At 35.4% G+C, this 16,026-nt stretch overlaps 1 protein-coding gene across 1 annotated transcript; it reads left to right on the top strand.

Annotated features, from left to right (window-relative positions):
• The first annotated feature begins 6,286 nt into the window (after positions 1-6,286).
• Positions 6,287-15,134, top strand: LOC134800698 (uncharacterized). Its single transcript, XM_063773198.1, has 3 exons — positions 6,287-7,995; positions 8,078-10,517; positions 12,956-15,134. Exons 1-2 carry the CDS (start codon positions 7,563-7,565, stop codon positions 10,027-10,029), a joined length of 2,385 nt encoding a protein of 794 aa, XP_063629268.1. The 5' UTR covers positions 6,287-7,562; the 3' UTR covers positions 10,030-10,517; positions 12,956-15,134.
• The last annotated feature ends 892 nt before the right edge of the window (positions 15,135-16,026 follow it).

Here is a 16,026-nt window from a genome sequence, read left to right as displayed (position 1 = left end):
CCGTGCTTCAGGCTTCAGGATAAGTAGTTGAGCACAGACTCCAACCAATGTCCAAAAATATTAACTATTGAGAAAATCAACTTTGCGGCACTAGTTGAGGATAGCCTTTAGCCTCGCTTAAAATTTACCATTAGAGGTAGATAGGAAAATGACTGAATAAGTGAGTGAATAAGAGCGAAAAAGACATCGTTCTACTCGGGCCGAGCTGATACTCGACCAACGGCTACCCGATACAATTAGACAGTGTGCGCGTTATAGGTATTGACAGCCTCTTAAGACTGCGTCGACCGTCCAGTGGCGCCCTCATTAGTGGAATTGTGTTTTATAATAAACCAATTAATTTCTGTACCTATACATGAATCAGTATATGTAGGTATTAATATTGTTGCCCTACTTATTCCCCAACTTTTGGTCTTTGTCCGAAGTACCATTTCGTAAGTTTCGGCCCGGCCGAAAGGTTCGGCCGTTTTTTGGCCGAAACCGAAACTACAGCCGAAACATGATTTTTTGGCCGAAACTGGCCGAAACCGAAACCGAAACCGAACCTTCGGTCGGACACTAGTAGTTACGTAATAGTGCTATACGAAGGTCAACATTTTCCTGGCATTGCAAATAATGTTACCTAACAACAATGAATATGAAGTAAGCACTATGACATTTTCTTCCGGAAAATCTTATAAATGGCCGGAGAAACCCGACCAAACGTGGTACCGTAAAGAACAAGTGGTGGGGGTAGTAAAGCCCCCCATTTTATTAAACAAACGAGGATTTTATTCCGTGAAAGAAATGGAAAAGTACTCTGATTACACTTATTGATACTGAGAATTTCCGTAGTTAATTAATCAATAAAATCCCCTAAAGTATGTAATAATATTTGATTGTCGAAATAAATACATTTATTTTAAATTAATATCGTTTTTCCCTATTCTCATTGTAATATTTTAGACCGCTAGCGTAATGTCCATTATAGGGGGCCCATTACTGGATCCACGTCCATTACCGGGGTTCCATTACTGGAGCTATGGTGTCCATGACTGGAGAAAAAAAAGGTAGTTTTAATTTGTTATGTGTATGGAAACTAATTGCAGTATCTTTCATATAATACGCCTGAAACATGAAAGACGGATAGGACATTCATCTTTAAACACGCTAGAACATTTACATGTATCAGGGAAATATCACAAATACTCCAAATTTCCTCTTAAATGTCCCATGACTGGTGCCGTCACTCTATATCGTTGTCTGAGTACCCACAACACAAGCCTTCTTGAGCTTACTGTGGGACTTGGTCAATCTGTGTAAGAATGTCCTATAATATTTATTTATTTTGTTTATTATTTATTTTATTTATTTATCTGACCTAAACACTGTCCTAAAAGCATATCACGGATTCGTGGTATCCAATGTAAGATACGGAATATTGCTTTGTGGCAATTCTCTGCATATAGATCGTACCTTTATAGCCCAAGAAAAGTGTATCAGGGCAATATGTAACACCTCGCAACGGACATCTTGCAAAAACTTATTTGTTGAATCCGCCAAGTCGAGCAAAATAAAGGGGCACGGCACGGCCGTACCATCCTTTTCTCGAAGCGATTAAGGCCATTTTCGACGTCCTGTAATTTTGTGCTGGCTAAAGCTAGAACTCTGAATTTTCAGTGACATACACGGATTAACATGCTTTAGATATATTCACAAAAATATTAAATTTGAACTTGTCGTTTAAGAATTATTGTACGTCAAAGTTCCTTAGTTTTGACACTGACACTGATCGATCATCACAATTCTAAGGTACTTCTAGCATAGGTTAAAATTTTAAACATAAGTAGTTTTTAGCTTATCAAGCCATAGAAAACCTAAAAATATTGCAATATCAGATGGGCCGTTTTAAAGATATAAGAACTGCATAATTAAGTTTGTAATCCCATATAAATATGTGCGACAACAAAGTTACTTTTGCAGTTCCCACAAATAGTAGGTAAAGTAAAGGTCTAAGATGTAGGATGTGAGTATGAAGATGTGTATAGTTATAATATGTGTATAGTATGAATATGGTATGGCTATATATGGGATAAGTTCGCATCAGCGCTCGTTCGCGTTTACTTCAAGTGTATTATTATTTAGTCGAGTCGAAAGTAACGAAACTAACGAAAGTTTGTTTAAGTGAATTTGATTAAATAGTGAATGTGGATTTGTTCATTGTTGTGGCGTTTAGTTTATAAGTAGGCTTGAGTCGGCCCTGAACTAAGAACTATTAAGAATGAAATCCCATCAAGGACCGAAAGGAACTAAATCTTTTTGCGCGCTCTTAATCGGTCTTTAGGTCCTTTAGTTCAGTGGGATTCGAGAGCGCTTGACTGAGTGAAACGTAAAATAGACGGAACGAAACGGTTGTCAATGTCGCTGGCACGAGTGTGAACGAGATGAAAGAACGACGTGACACTCCTAAGCCCGTAAAATATGAAGGAAAATCAAATATATTTCGACATATTTCACATTTTTAAATTATGTTAAGGTGTTTTAATGTTTAATACCGACACATCGTATCGTACAAGTTGAATTGTATTCAGTTACCAAAGATTGGAAAGAAACCAATAAAAAATCGATTCCTATTCATTCCCGGCTCTCAACGACCGAACTGAACTAAAGGAACTAAAAGACCGAACTAGTTCGTTTGACCGATTGACCGAGAGCGGAGCGCTCTCTGTAGTGACCGAGCAGGCACAAGCCTATTTATAAGTGTATTAAGTGTTAACAATGGAGGGGCATTCCATCTGAAATCGACGAATGGGGTGCGCCGTGTGATTTTTAATTAGAATAATAAAATTGAGAACTATCCTTATGGTGTCAGGAAAGATAAGCCACCACCATTTATTTTTGAAGTGAAAACTTTTTTAGCGGCTGTGCACTTTTTGTGATGGGGAAAAAAATCTTAAACTCGCTACAGCGTAAGACGTAAGACGGACACGTGACCTGATCGAAAAACTGTTACAATGTCATTGAAGCCAGTACACCGCCTGCGCGGCGTAGGAGAGGAAGTATCCCCCTCTTTTTCTACCGGGCGGCGAAAATGTATGCCTGCGCCTGCTGTTTCGTTAAGCGGCGCAGGGCGCTTGCGCGAATGTGCTCGTGTGTTTGTGTTACATCCATGGATGGTGACTGCTGTGGCCTATTTTATAAAGCTACAATCTACAAGCGGAAGTCTCTTTCTAACCCTATGTGTTAGAACGAGACTTGCGCTTGTAAATTGTAACTTGTAGCTATATAAAATAGGCCACTGATGGCTTGACCGTCTGTGTACTTGTAAAATTCGTGTATATAAAGTGTTTAAAATATGGAAATTGAACAAAGTGCATTTATTAATGAAAAAAATGACGAAGAAAAAGCGAAAGAAAAGGAGTGAGTACTTTATAAATATTAGGGAATGCAATCTCGATCGCACAATTTCGAGATCTTGCGAGATCTCGCACGAATTTTTGAGATTCAATCTCGTTGACAAAGAATCTCGATTAATATTTTCGAGATCTTGAACGAGATTGAAAGATTGATCCGTGTGAATTACTTTGTTTTTTGTAATCTTTTTGACCTTAGATGCATGTTGTTCAGGCAGTGCTATTGTATGCGGCCGGCTTTAGCTGACGAAAAAAACACTGTAGCGCGCTCTGTGCGGAAAAATCGGAAGTCAAGTCTCCATTGTTTATGATTTTTGCTCGCTTACCCTAAGTTGCTGAATGCTTGTCAAAAATATCAACTGAGCATGTTACTGCCTCTGGTTACAATTTTGTATAAGTAATTAAAAATATTTATTACCACTTTTTCATATGATTCGGTCAATATGTATTCTAATGTATGGGGAAGACGAAGAAATTATAGCCAGCATTCAATGAATGTAGTATGATACCTTTGGGTATGGTGCTTTACGTACACTAGTGTCCCATGCCCTCCCCCTGACGCAACCCCCCCTTTTAGCATGAAATATGTCCCAAGTGACGGTTTTTCTTTTTAATTTTTGAGAAAAGTATTAGTTAGGAATAAAGTGTCAGGGTAAGAAATAATCCTTAATAAATTTTAAACAAAAAGATTATATGCAACTTTTCGGTAAGACTCACCATATTCATGTATTAACTTGTTGAAGTTCAATATAACATAGTACGTGACAGTACTGAAAGAAATCTTATACGGAAAATAAGCTTGCAAGGTTATTCTCCTGTATGATTTCTTTCAGTACTATCATGGTAGTTTTTTTTTAGTAAATATTGATAAATTTGGTGTTTTTATCTTCAAAATAAAACATGACGTACTCTAAATAAGTAGTATATTATACGGAATTCTTAGAGATTTTTGCTCAAAATAACACTTTTTAATTAGTGAAATCTCGATCTCGTCGAGATTAATACCTGTCTCGAAAGTGTGACGATCGAGATCTCGAAACACCCTATCTCGATTGAGATTTTTCGTGCGAGATCTCGAATCGCCAATCTTGGTGCGAGATTGCATTCCCTAATAAATATACTAGATGAAAACCCGGCTTCGCTCGGGTGAAATGTGACTCATATCATAATACACATGTAGCTACAAAATGTAGGTAGATATTTCTGTAGTTATCGGTTCTCAAGGAATATTAAAGACAAAGCAAGGCATAGATATGTATAGCATCGTTCATTGTGTTTAATAAATATAGGAAATTAAAACTGCAAAAGTCAAGATGACATCCGGTGTCAGCATAGAAAAAATATGTCAATAGGTGTCAGTTTAATTTTTTAATTAATATAATTTTATTATTCAGGTTAGGTTACGATCTAGTCTACAGTACTGCTTGACGAAATTATTAATATAGATACATATGTACTTACACATTATAGATGTAATATTTGTAATATGTTTATACTTTATAGCATTAACCTATATTCTCATTACATCACTGTCCCGGAATCCAGGACAATCTATTCACTTCGATAGCTACTAAAAATCGGGAGCAACGAAAAAACCCGCATTCACCAGAGCATTTAATGACAACTGTATTAAAACAAAAGGTAAAAACAAAATGCCATAAAGACATAGACAACAAATTGTATAAAAAGCACAAATAACATATAAAACCTTTTTACTCGTATATTAGTCCTCGACAATCACAATAAGCACATGTGAGGTGTTAAACCTAAACCCACCAAACAAATAATTTCAAATGAAATTAAATGAAAAAGATAATAATAAATAATCTTCGTTTTTCAGAGAAAAAAAAGAAAAATATAAAGGAACGAAATCGAGAACGCCAAAGGGCATGGCGTCAGCGTCAAAAAGATTTGAAGGCAAAGAAAAAAGATTCGAAGGAAGGAAAAGAAGAAGCAAAAAGAAATGATTTGCAAATGTAATTTAAGTTCATAATTTAAATATTGTAATATGATTCATATTGTTATTATTTTATTTTATAATTTCTTTGTTTTTTTCGCAGGAAAAGAAGGAAATTTGACGAATGCAGGGCTTCTCAACATATAGAAAATGTACAGCTCGAACAAAATCAATTCCTCACCCAACTAATTCGAATATATGAAGAGAGTCACGAATGCATTACCCCCAAAGTCATTCTACACAGAAACACAGATATTCCAGGTGATAGTAATTGTCTATTCCACTCACTCATACGTGTTCTGCAACTTAAAATTTCGACTTGTGATTTGAAAAGACAGTTACGTATTTCACCTTATTTAAACTCCTGCCAGAATCCACAGGAAGCATATAACATACTCTCAAGTAACAATGTATATGGAGATTTGGATTGTGTATACTTGTTTGCAAAAATTTACAATCAAAATATTTGTGTGCATTTCCACTATTTCAACGTAATTTCAAAAAATGAAGACACTCGCTTCTGTCATTTTAAAGCAAATGATACACATAATTGGATTCATCTTGATCTTCGTGAGCTGCACTTTACGCCTTACTTCTCTGATGATCAAAAGAAGAAAGAAGATGAAAGAGAAGAAAATATAAAGGAACGAAATCGAGAACGCCAAAGGGCATGGCGTCAGCGTCAAAGTAGAAAGAAGAAAGAAGATGAAAGAAAAGAAAATAAAAAGGAAAGAAATCGAGAACGCCAAAGGGCATGGCGTCAGCGTCAAAAAGATTTGAAGACAAAGAAAAAAGATTCGAAGGAAGGAAATGAAGAAGAAATAAGAAATGATTTGCAAATGTAATTTAATTTCATATTTTAAATATTGTAATATATATATGATTCATATTGTTATTATTTTATTTTATGATTTCTTTGTTTTTTTCGCAGGAAAAGAAGGAAATTTGACAGTAATGAAGACCAAGACAATGTTGTGAAATACAGGGCTTCTCAAAATTTAGAAAATGTACAGCTCGAACAAAATCAATTCCTCACCCAACAACTTCGTGTATATAAAGAGAGTCACGAATGCATTACCCCCAAAGTCATTCTACACAGAAACACAGATATTTCAAGTGATGGTAATAGTCTATTCCAATCACTCATACGTGTTCTGCAACTTAAAATTTCGACTTGTGATTTGAGAAGACAGTTACGTGATTCACCTTATTTAAACTCCTGCCACAATCCACAGGGAGCATATAACATACTCTCAAGTAACAATGAATATGGAGATTTGGATTGTTTATACTTGTTTGCAAAAATTTACAATCAAAATATTTGTGTGCATTTCCACAATTTCAACGTAATTTCAAAAAATGAAGACACTCGCTTCCGTCATTTTAAAGCAAATGATACACATAATTGGATTCATCTTGATCTTCGTGAGCTGCACTTTACGCCTTACTTCTCTGATGATGAAAAGAAGAAAGAAGATGAAAGAAAAGAAAGAAAAAAGGAACAAAATCGAGAACATCAAAGGGCATGGCGTCAGCGTCAAAGTAGAAAGAAGAAAGAAGATGAAAGAAAACAAAAGCCGAAAAACAAAGAATATTGTAAGCGGTATCGAGATAAAAAAAGAACATCAAATTTACAAACAGTCATTCATACTTCACAAATTGCAGGCCCGTCCACCGGAGGTGTGCCATATGTTCCACCAGTTAACTGTAGTTCCGAAATTGCAGATATATTGTCGAGATATGTACCTTCAAGTCCATCAATACATTCTAACTACAATTCTATCGAAGATAGAGTGCGTCAAAGGCATTTTCCTTCTGAAGTTGTTGAATCATCTCCACCTAATATACATCTTCAGACATACTCTGCTTTTCAACAGAATTCTTCTGCTCATCGACAATTTGAAAAAGATTTTGTTGAAAATGAATTTGGTCATGCTTGTGACATTTGTGACAGACTGTGGTTTAGAAAAGATTTGAAATATTTGGAGAATAACGATGCAACTCCAAATATTGAATTTATAAGAACATTGCTCTCAAACACTGCTATACTGAAAATAAAAGTATGTTTGACTTGCTTTACAGCCATTCAAAAGCAACATATCCCACCACTATCAGTTTACAATGGATTCAAATATCCACCATTTCCAGACTGTCTTAAAGACTTTCCTTTGGACTTGGTAACTGAAAGGTTTATATCGCCAAGGATTCCATTTATGCAAATTCGAAGGCTTCGGCATGTTCACGGTCAATATGGAATATACGGGCAGGTGATAAATGTTCCAATTGAAGTAAACACAATGGTGCATCAGTTACCAAGACAAGTGGATGATGATCATGCCATAACAGTTCACATTAAAAGGAAAAAAATTCACAAATCTAGCTACGTGTATGGTATAGTGACGAAGAGAAAAATAAAAGTGTGGTTACGATATTTAAAGGATACTCCTCTTTACAAGTCCTACGGCGTTTTAGTTGACGATGGTTTTTTGAACGATACAAGTTATGACGTTGAAGATGAAATCATCTTTGATGAAGATGGCGACAATGACATTTTAGAACAAATAGCCATCGAGGAATGTTTAATGGCACAGCAGCAAACATTGATGTGGAATGACGATACGTACTTGAGAATCGCTGCAGGCGAAGGTAGTTTTTTATTTTCATGTTTCTTTTATCTATTGAATAATAAAATACATAATATATGATTTACTTTTGCTTTCATTTTTAGGTAATGCTCCAAAGAGTTTGCTATTTGATGAACATGCTGAAGAATTATCTTTTCCACAAATATATTTGGGGCAATTCAGAGAATTTAAGCATGCGGTCACTCCCTTCATGATGGCCACAAGTGAACTAAGGAGATCTGATAGACGAGGAGTAACCCCTCAACACTTATTGTACATGGCTATGAATATAATGAGGATTAGAATTAAGGAATCTCTACATAGCATGTCAATGTTCAAGCATGTTGGCCAAGGCATTGCAATAACTAAAGAGCAAATACAATCTGATGATTATATTCACGGCTGCATTGAAACTAATTTGGCATTCCTTCGTTCTATTCCGAATTCAGCATATTATTGGGCTGAGAGAAAAAGAGATCTTTTTGCTATGATTCGGCAATACGGTAAGCCAACTATTTTCTTTACCATAAGTGCAAATGAAATTGGATGGCCTAAATTATTACAATTGTTGCATAATTTGAAAAATAATGCGGAAATATCTGTTGAAGAGGCTGCAGATTTGCATTTTATTGAGAAAAGCACTCTTATTAATGAAGATTCCGTGACATGCGCTGTATACTTTAATAAGTTAGTTGAAATTCTTTTAAAAATATTGCAATCAAAAAGGCACAGTCCTTTAAAAAAATACAGGATTTTGCATTACTTTAAAAGAATTGAATTTCAACATCGAGGTAGTCCACATGCGCATATTTTAGCGTGGTTAGATAATGCCCCAGAAGACGCCCTTAACAGAGATTATAATGAAGCCATCGATCTTATCGATTTTCTGATATCAGTATCTGCTGCCGAGGCTTCTGGTGATATACGATTACAAACACATAAGCATACTTTTACTTGCTATAAAGGTGTAGCATCGAGACGACAGCAAAAATGTAGATTTGACGCTCCGTTTATGCCAGTTAAGAAAACCATGATTTTGACGCCTATGCCAGATACAGAAAATGGTTTCCAACAGTACAAGGCTAAATATAATTCAATCCAAATAAACTTGGAAAAATACGAATACAATGGATTTCAATCGTTCTACGATGAAAATGATATTGCTTCAGATGACGAATATGTCAAAATTATTCGAGCAGGAATTAATAGACCACGAGTTTTTCCAAAACGTAAACCATGTGAAAAGTGGAATAATCCATTTAATCCATTCATATTCAACGTTGTCAGATCCAACACTGACTTCCAATTTATAACTGAAGAATATTCTTGTGCAGCTTACGTGGTCGAATACGTTAACAAAACTAACAGAGGTGTTAGCAATTTACAAAGACAAATAATTGAAATAATGGATGAACATCCTGAGTTTAATTTATTTGACATTGCTAAAAATATTAGCATTAATCTTTTGAACCACACTGAGATCACGAGTCAAGAGGCTGCATGGTATTTATTGAGAGAGCCAATGTCAGAAAGTTCATCTGTTATTAGCTATATACCAACCATTTGGCCGGCCGAAAGGCATAGAACAAAGAAGACAATTAAAGAATTAAGTGAACTAGAAGATGATTCAACCGACGTATGGAAGGAAAATTGTTTCGACAAGTATGAGAAGAGACCTGAAGATTTAACAGATATTTCTCTTGCTCAGTTTGTTGCTAAATATTATAAAAATATGAAGGGTGACTATGTACTCAGGGAAGAACCAAGAGTTATACGATATCGCAATTATGACATGGGTAAAGACTACAATGAGTATCGGAGAGAAATGGTTACTTTGCACCTTCCGTTCCGTCATGAAGAATCTGAAATTCTCGCAGAATCGCGATATCTTCAGTTATACGAAGAAAATGAGGTACTTATTCTAGATCGAAGAAAAGAGTTCGAATCAAATTTTGACATCGAAAAAATATTGGAAATCTGCAGGGAGTTATGTCGTGAATATGTTTCCGATGATGGAGAGAAGATAAACGACGTCGTTGGTAGAATTCCTATTTGAGAGTGATATGCTTAAAGCTGTATATGTTGTTCCACCTATGGCTGAAGCAGCTTTTCCAGTTGAAGCACAAGCAATGTATACGTTGAAAATTCCATCCGTGTCAGAAAATCTTTTATAAATCTCCACGAGTGCTATTATTACAAACGTTTTACCACAGAATAAATAATAATACTGCCGTACAGAAAGGAAATTTCCTACAAAACCGAAGTTTGACAGCGGTTCAGGGTCGTCTTATCTGTGGTGCACGCAAAAGGAAGTCAAGTGGTGCCAACGCTAATAATTGCTCGGAGCAATGCTGAGCCGAGTTTGAACCGAAGTCAAGAGTTACGCACCCCTGGTTTTACCACTACCAGCTGGCCCAGTCAAATATATCAGCAATGGTTTTTGCATTGGGTCGTTGTTTGATATTAAATGATGCATAGCGTGGAACAAAATTTCTCGCTGTTCCTCGTTTGCTTTGCGCATAAGCCCATGAAATTCTGGATAAGGTAAGATATTCTCTTTATTTTTAGCAATTGCTCCAAACTTATCAAACAACGCAAGCCGTAAATCATCATTTAAATCTGCGTTTGGATTGTCATATATTTTGACATGAAATCATCATTTATATGAATAACAATATTGTGACATCCTTCAGTTCAATTCTAGTCAATTTTATTATGCTTATTATTTATTATATATTCATGATTCCAATTAATTTTAATTTTATTATAAATCTTGATCTCATTGTCAAAATATTGTGTTAATGATTAATTTTAATGTACCTACTTAGCTGTAATATATTATGATGGTACTAACAATATTGTATGGAATTTTTTAATATTCTGAAATAAAGATATTTTATTTTATTTTTTTATTTATAATTCAAGAAATAGGATTTCATTAGGAATACAAACATGACAATTTATATTACATTAAAAATTTAACAGTTCAGAACTGATAATAACCTTAATGAACTCAATTAGCGCTCTGTATTGATGAGCTTTTTCGATGTTGAGTGACAATAGCCTTGAGTGTGTACGGTAGCGCAATAAATGAATATTGTATTTTATCACATAAATGATAGTATTTTTGCACTGATAATTAAAGCAATTCGTGCTAAAATATTCCCTAACCATTCCAAAATATCAAAAATGCACAACGTTAATATTCAAGTTTTCAGTTCTTCCAGCACTCCCGGAGTGCAACCCGTTGTTTCTTTTTATCTTTTAATTTCCGAGTGCCCATTCGAAGGAAAAAATCGGGTCAAATTCCTGCTTACACATCATTTGCTCTAACTTTTGATTTAGAATAGGTAACTATATAAATGACTCTTTATTTGATTAAGTATGAAATGAGCATTTTATATTGTATTACAAAAGTTAGCTAAACCAACTACAAACAAAATGGTGGCCATCTAAAATGTTCACGCTTCCGCTTAATGTTTGCGATTTTTAAACATTTTCTGTGGTAACCCTATTGCACAGCAAAGGTTACTTTTTTCTAAAATAATTAAGTACTTGCCCTTCTTATATTTATTGGTAAATAAATTTCATTCTCGTAGAATAACATTTTCTATCAGAAAAAGAGTTGTGAAAATTGAGAATTTCGAAAAATGGTAAACTTTGACCCCCAAAAAACCCATGTGGAGGAAAAAATAAAAATATGGATTTTTTTTTATGAAAATATAGTGTATGTCTTCATTAACTATACTCAGTAAGTATTATTCTGTTATTTCACGTATATGGGAAATATGTTTTTGAAATGAAAACCTCTTTAGCGGCACACTTTTTGAGGTGGGGAAAAAATGTTAAACTCGAGACAGCGTAACGCGTAAGCCGTGACGTCATGTGTGACGGACAATGTCATTGTTTTTTGATTTAAATGCCATCTAGTGAGTTTCCCTCAAACTGGTATTAATATAACTGTAGCAAGTCAAGTAAGTCATACATAGTGCTGCAGATATTTTGCACTAGATGGCGCTGTTATTAATATTTTGAGTTACAAATGTTAATAACGTTGAGTTTTCACTTCTGCCGCCACTCCCCGCACCCCGTTGTTTGTTTTTATAAATTATTAAGTTCGGGTTATGGCAATTGAGGCAAAAGTGAATCAATAAAAGACATATTTAACTTTTTAACCGGCTTCAAAAAAGGAGGACGTTATCAGTTCGACTTTTTTTGGATGTTTGCTGCCTCAGAATTACATCATGTCATGTGTGAACCGATTTTGATAGTTATATTTGTGTTTTTTATTCGTATAAAGTTAGTTTTGTTGTGCAAAATAAATTCGCATTTATTTCCCTATCAGACGAAACAGTATTCATTTAAATACCTATTCAAAATAAAAAGTTTTAGCCTATTATGTGCAAGTATGAATTAGACAAAGTTCTTAAATTTAGAGGAAACTGCTTGGATTATACAGTAAAAAAAAATCGATGTGGCTTTTAGCACTTGGGGTACCACAAAGCACAAAGGATATCCTCAATTTTTAGGATTCTGTACCTCAAAAGGAAAAAACGGAACCCTTATAGGATCACTCGTGCGTCTGTCTGTCCGTCTGTCACAGCCTATTTTCTCGGAAACTATTACTGGACCAATTACGTTGAAATTTGGTACACATATGTAAATTAGTGACACAAAGAAAGGACATGTTTTTTTATAATTTTAAAATGCATAGGTTCGAAGTTATTTAAAAAAATAGCCAATAAATGACCATTCCTCCCCCTTTATCTCCGAAACTACTGGGTCTAAAATTTTGAAAAAAATACACAAAATAGTTCTTTACCTATAGATGACAGAAAACCTATTAGAAATATGCAGTCAAGGGTGAGTCGGACTTATGTGCGGAACCCTCGAAACGCGAGTCCGGCTCGCACTTGGCCGGTTTTTTATTAAAAGCGGAGTGAACTCCAGCACACTTTTTAATTCCGATTTGTCGATTTCAGATGGAATGGCCCTGGATCAAGAAGTGGTTCCTTGCGTCGGTTTGAGATGTGTCCACATTTTAGTCAAACAAGGCAAGGTTAAGTCTTTGAGCTTCGCCGAAAAACGGGACATAATTTCCGCGCCAAAACCAACACCCGACTTGTGTATTTCTCAGTCAAGTCAGCGACATAAGAGAAAATTCTGTAGGGCCGTCTACAAAACTCATTGGATTGTTGGTTGTTCCCATACAAATAAGATGTATTGCTGGTGTTGCATATTTTTTTCGAACGATATTAACGTTTGGAATAGTTGTGGCTATGACGATTTAAATAATTTATCTGGAGCGATAAAGAGGCACACGAATTCCGGTAAACACATGTGTGCAGTGATTGCTTTTAGCAATTTTGGGAAACTAAGGATCGAGGCCCCTATGTCGCGCCAATTATCAGAAGAAATATCAAAACATAACATGCGTGTAGACAACAATCGTAGTGTTTTTCAGAGGTTAGTCGATATTGTGTGCCATTTAGCACAGCAAGAACTTCCTTTTAGAGAACACGATGAGTCGAACACTTCATTAAATAGGGGCAATGTTTTGGAACTTGTATCGTTGCTATCAAAATATGACTGCGTTCTAGAAAAACATGTTCAAAGTGACCAACCAAGCTCGAGCTATTTGTCTTACAAAATTCAAAATGACATTATTCAATCCGTAGCAGACGTGATAAGAGCTCGCATTGAAAATGAAGTGAAAAAAACTAAATTTGTTTCTGTTATAATTGACGAAACTCCTGACGTCAGTCACAGGGAACAATTATGTTTGATTTTGAGATATTTCGGTGAAAACGATATTCACGATCGCTTTATGGGATACGTTAATGTGTCTTTAAGTCGCACTGCGGATGTAATTTCTAATATTATTTTAGAACTGCTGAAAAAACATGACTGCACAGAAAAACTAGTAGCACAAAGTTATGACGGAGCTAGCGTAATGTCCGGTACAAGAAATGGAGTCCACCAAAAAGTAAAAGAGGCGTGTCCTGAAGCGATGTACATCTGGTGCAATGCACACGATTTGGCCTCGGTCTTATCAAAATCGTGCAATAGGATTAGAGAGGTCAGTTCGTTTTTTTCGGCCCTGCAGTCTATAAGCACTTTCTTTAGCCACAGTACTAAACGAGCTGCATTTTATGATTCTCATTGCAGCAAAAAATTGCCGAATGCGCCTGCAACTCGCTGGACATGTATGTCGCAACTTGTTAATACAGTTTTCGACCAAAAAGACAATCTTGTTACTGTGTTTTCCGAAATCTGTGACCATCCAGAGGACTGGGATGGAGATACCATTTTAGCCGCGGGAAATTTCGAAACTTTGATGAACTCATTTAACTTTAATTTCTTTCTAAAAACATTTCATCACATATTCGAGAAGTCTGACTGTTTAAACAATATTGTACAAAAAACCGAAGTAAATGTCGGCTATTGTAGCAACAAAATCAAAGAGTTTCAAACATGGTTGCGGGTCGATTTCCAATCCGAATTCGGCCAAATATATGATAACACCCTGCAAAACCACGCGGCTCCTCGTATGAGACGCAACATAAGTTGCGCTCAAACGGAATATAAAAGACTTTTTGTCGAAATAATCGACAAAATATATTCCGAAGTCGAAGAACGATATTCAGAAATTATTAAATTGAAGTTCTTTCAGTTAGTTAATAATAAAAAATTTGAGAATTATAACTCAAATTTTCCATCAGAGGCGTTGGATTCGTTATTTGAGACCTACCCGAACTATTTTGATAGACAAACATTGAAAAACCAATTGGCGTGTCTATATTCCTCCGACGAACTTAGAAACTGCAACGTTTTTGAACTGATTGATTTCATCAACCAAAATAATCTGGAAGATGCTTTTCCTCAGCTACTAAAATTGGCAAATCTGGTTGTTACTATTCCGGCTACAAGTGCTTCAGCAGAACGAGCTTTTTCGTCTCTTAAGCGTATTCACACTTATCTGAGAAATACACAGGGTCAGGAGCGTCTCTCTGATTTATCGACCATTGCCATAGAAAAACAGTTACTGATAGATTTAAAACGTTCGCCAACCTTTTACTGTGACGTTATTGACTGTTTCCTAAAGAAAGACAGACGGTTTGAACTTGTATATAAATAGTTGGTAGGTATATGGATCTAATGTAAATATGCACAACTATTTATATGTAAATAATTGGGGCATTATCTATAAAAAGGGACCTATGGCGCTTACGCCGCACAGCGTCGCGCAGCATTGTATTTATATCGGAGCATCGTTAATAATGGCATTAGCGCCATCGACAATAAGGTCCCTTTTCATAGATAACGTCACAATTATCGTGTAAATATGTTAATATTGTATATACAAATGGAATTCACTTAAATAAATTAAGCGGCTTTTATCAAAGCCCCGGGATAAAAAATTAATTAGTTAATTGCTGATATGTTTGTAAAATTCTAGTAATAGTATGCCCTCAATGCGTAATTGAAAATTGATGATTCTCTCTTGCTTCTTCCTTTCTTATCTGTTAACATGTTATCATCGTTACTAAATATGTAATTAGTAATTATAAGTTTAGAAATAAATTAGCTATTAAGGAAATCATTTGAATGACTTATTAGTTATTAAAGAAAGACTGAATGTACGCTCACTCAACCATTGTAACACCACAATAGTACTACATTTAAAGCAAATAAATTAATATTACTATTACCTTTTGTATTATTTTCGAGCTCCTGATATTTCGACTCGGTTACATGCATCTGGTTACCCGTACAATAGGGTATTTGATACAAATTCAAAATATTTATTGTTTAAATGTAAGAGGTTATAAACGGCGGTAGGGTTAGTATTTGGTTACATAATCACCATCGGCCAGAATTTGGTGTACAAAACTCTGACTCTCAATATCTTCGAGCAACACCGGCTTCCGACACATCGGAAGGGAGGGGCCCAAGCGATATCTCACCGTACAAATCTTTCTGCCATTTTTCGCGGGGGGAAAGGTGCACACAGTCGCACTTCTCACACACTTACATACAAAATCCAATCTGT

Source organism: Cydia splendana, chromosome 20 (genome assembly GCF_910591565.1).
Source record: "Cydia splendana chromosome 20, ilCydSple1.2, whole genome shotgun sequence".
Lineage (NCBI taxonomy): Eukaryota > Metazoa > Arthropoda > Insecta > Lepidoptera > Tortricidae > Cydia > Cydia splendana.
The sequence above is the reverse complement of the archived record's forward strand: the minus strand, read 5'-3'. Positions and strand labels throughout refer to the sequence as shown.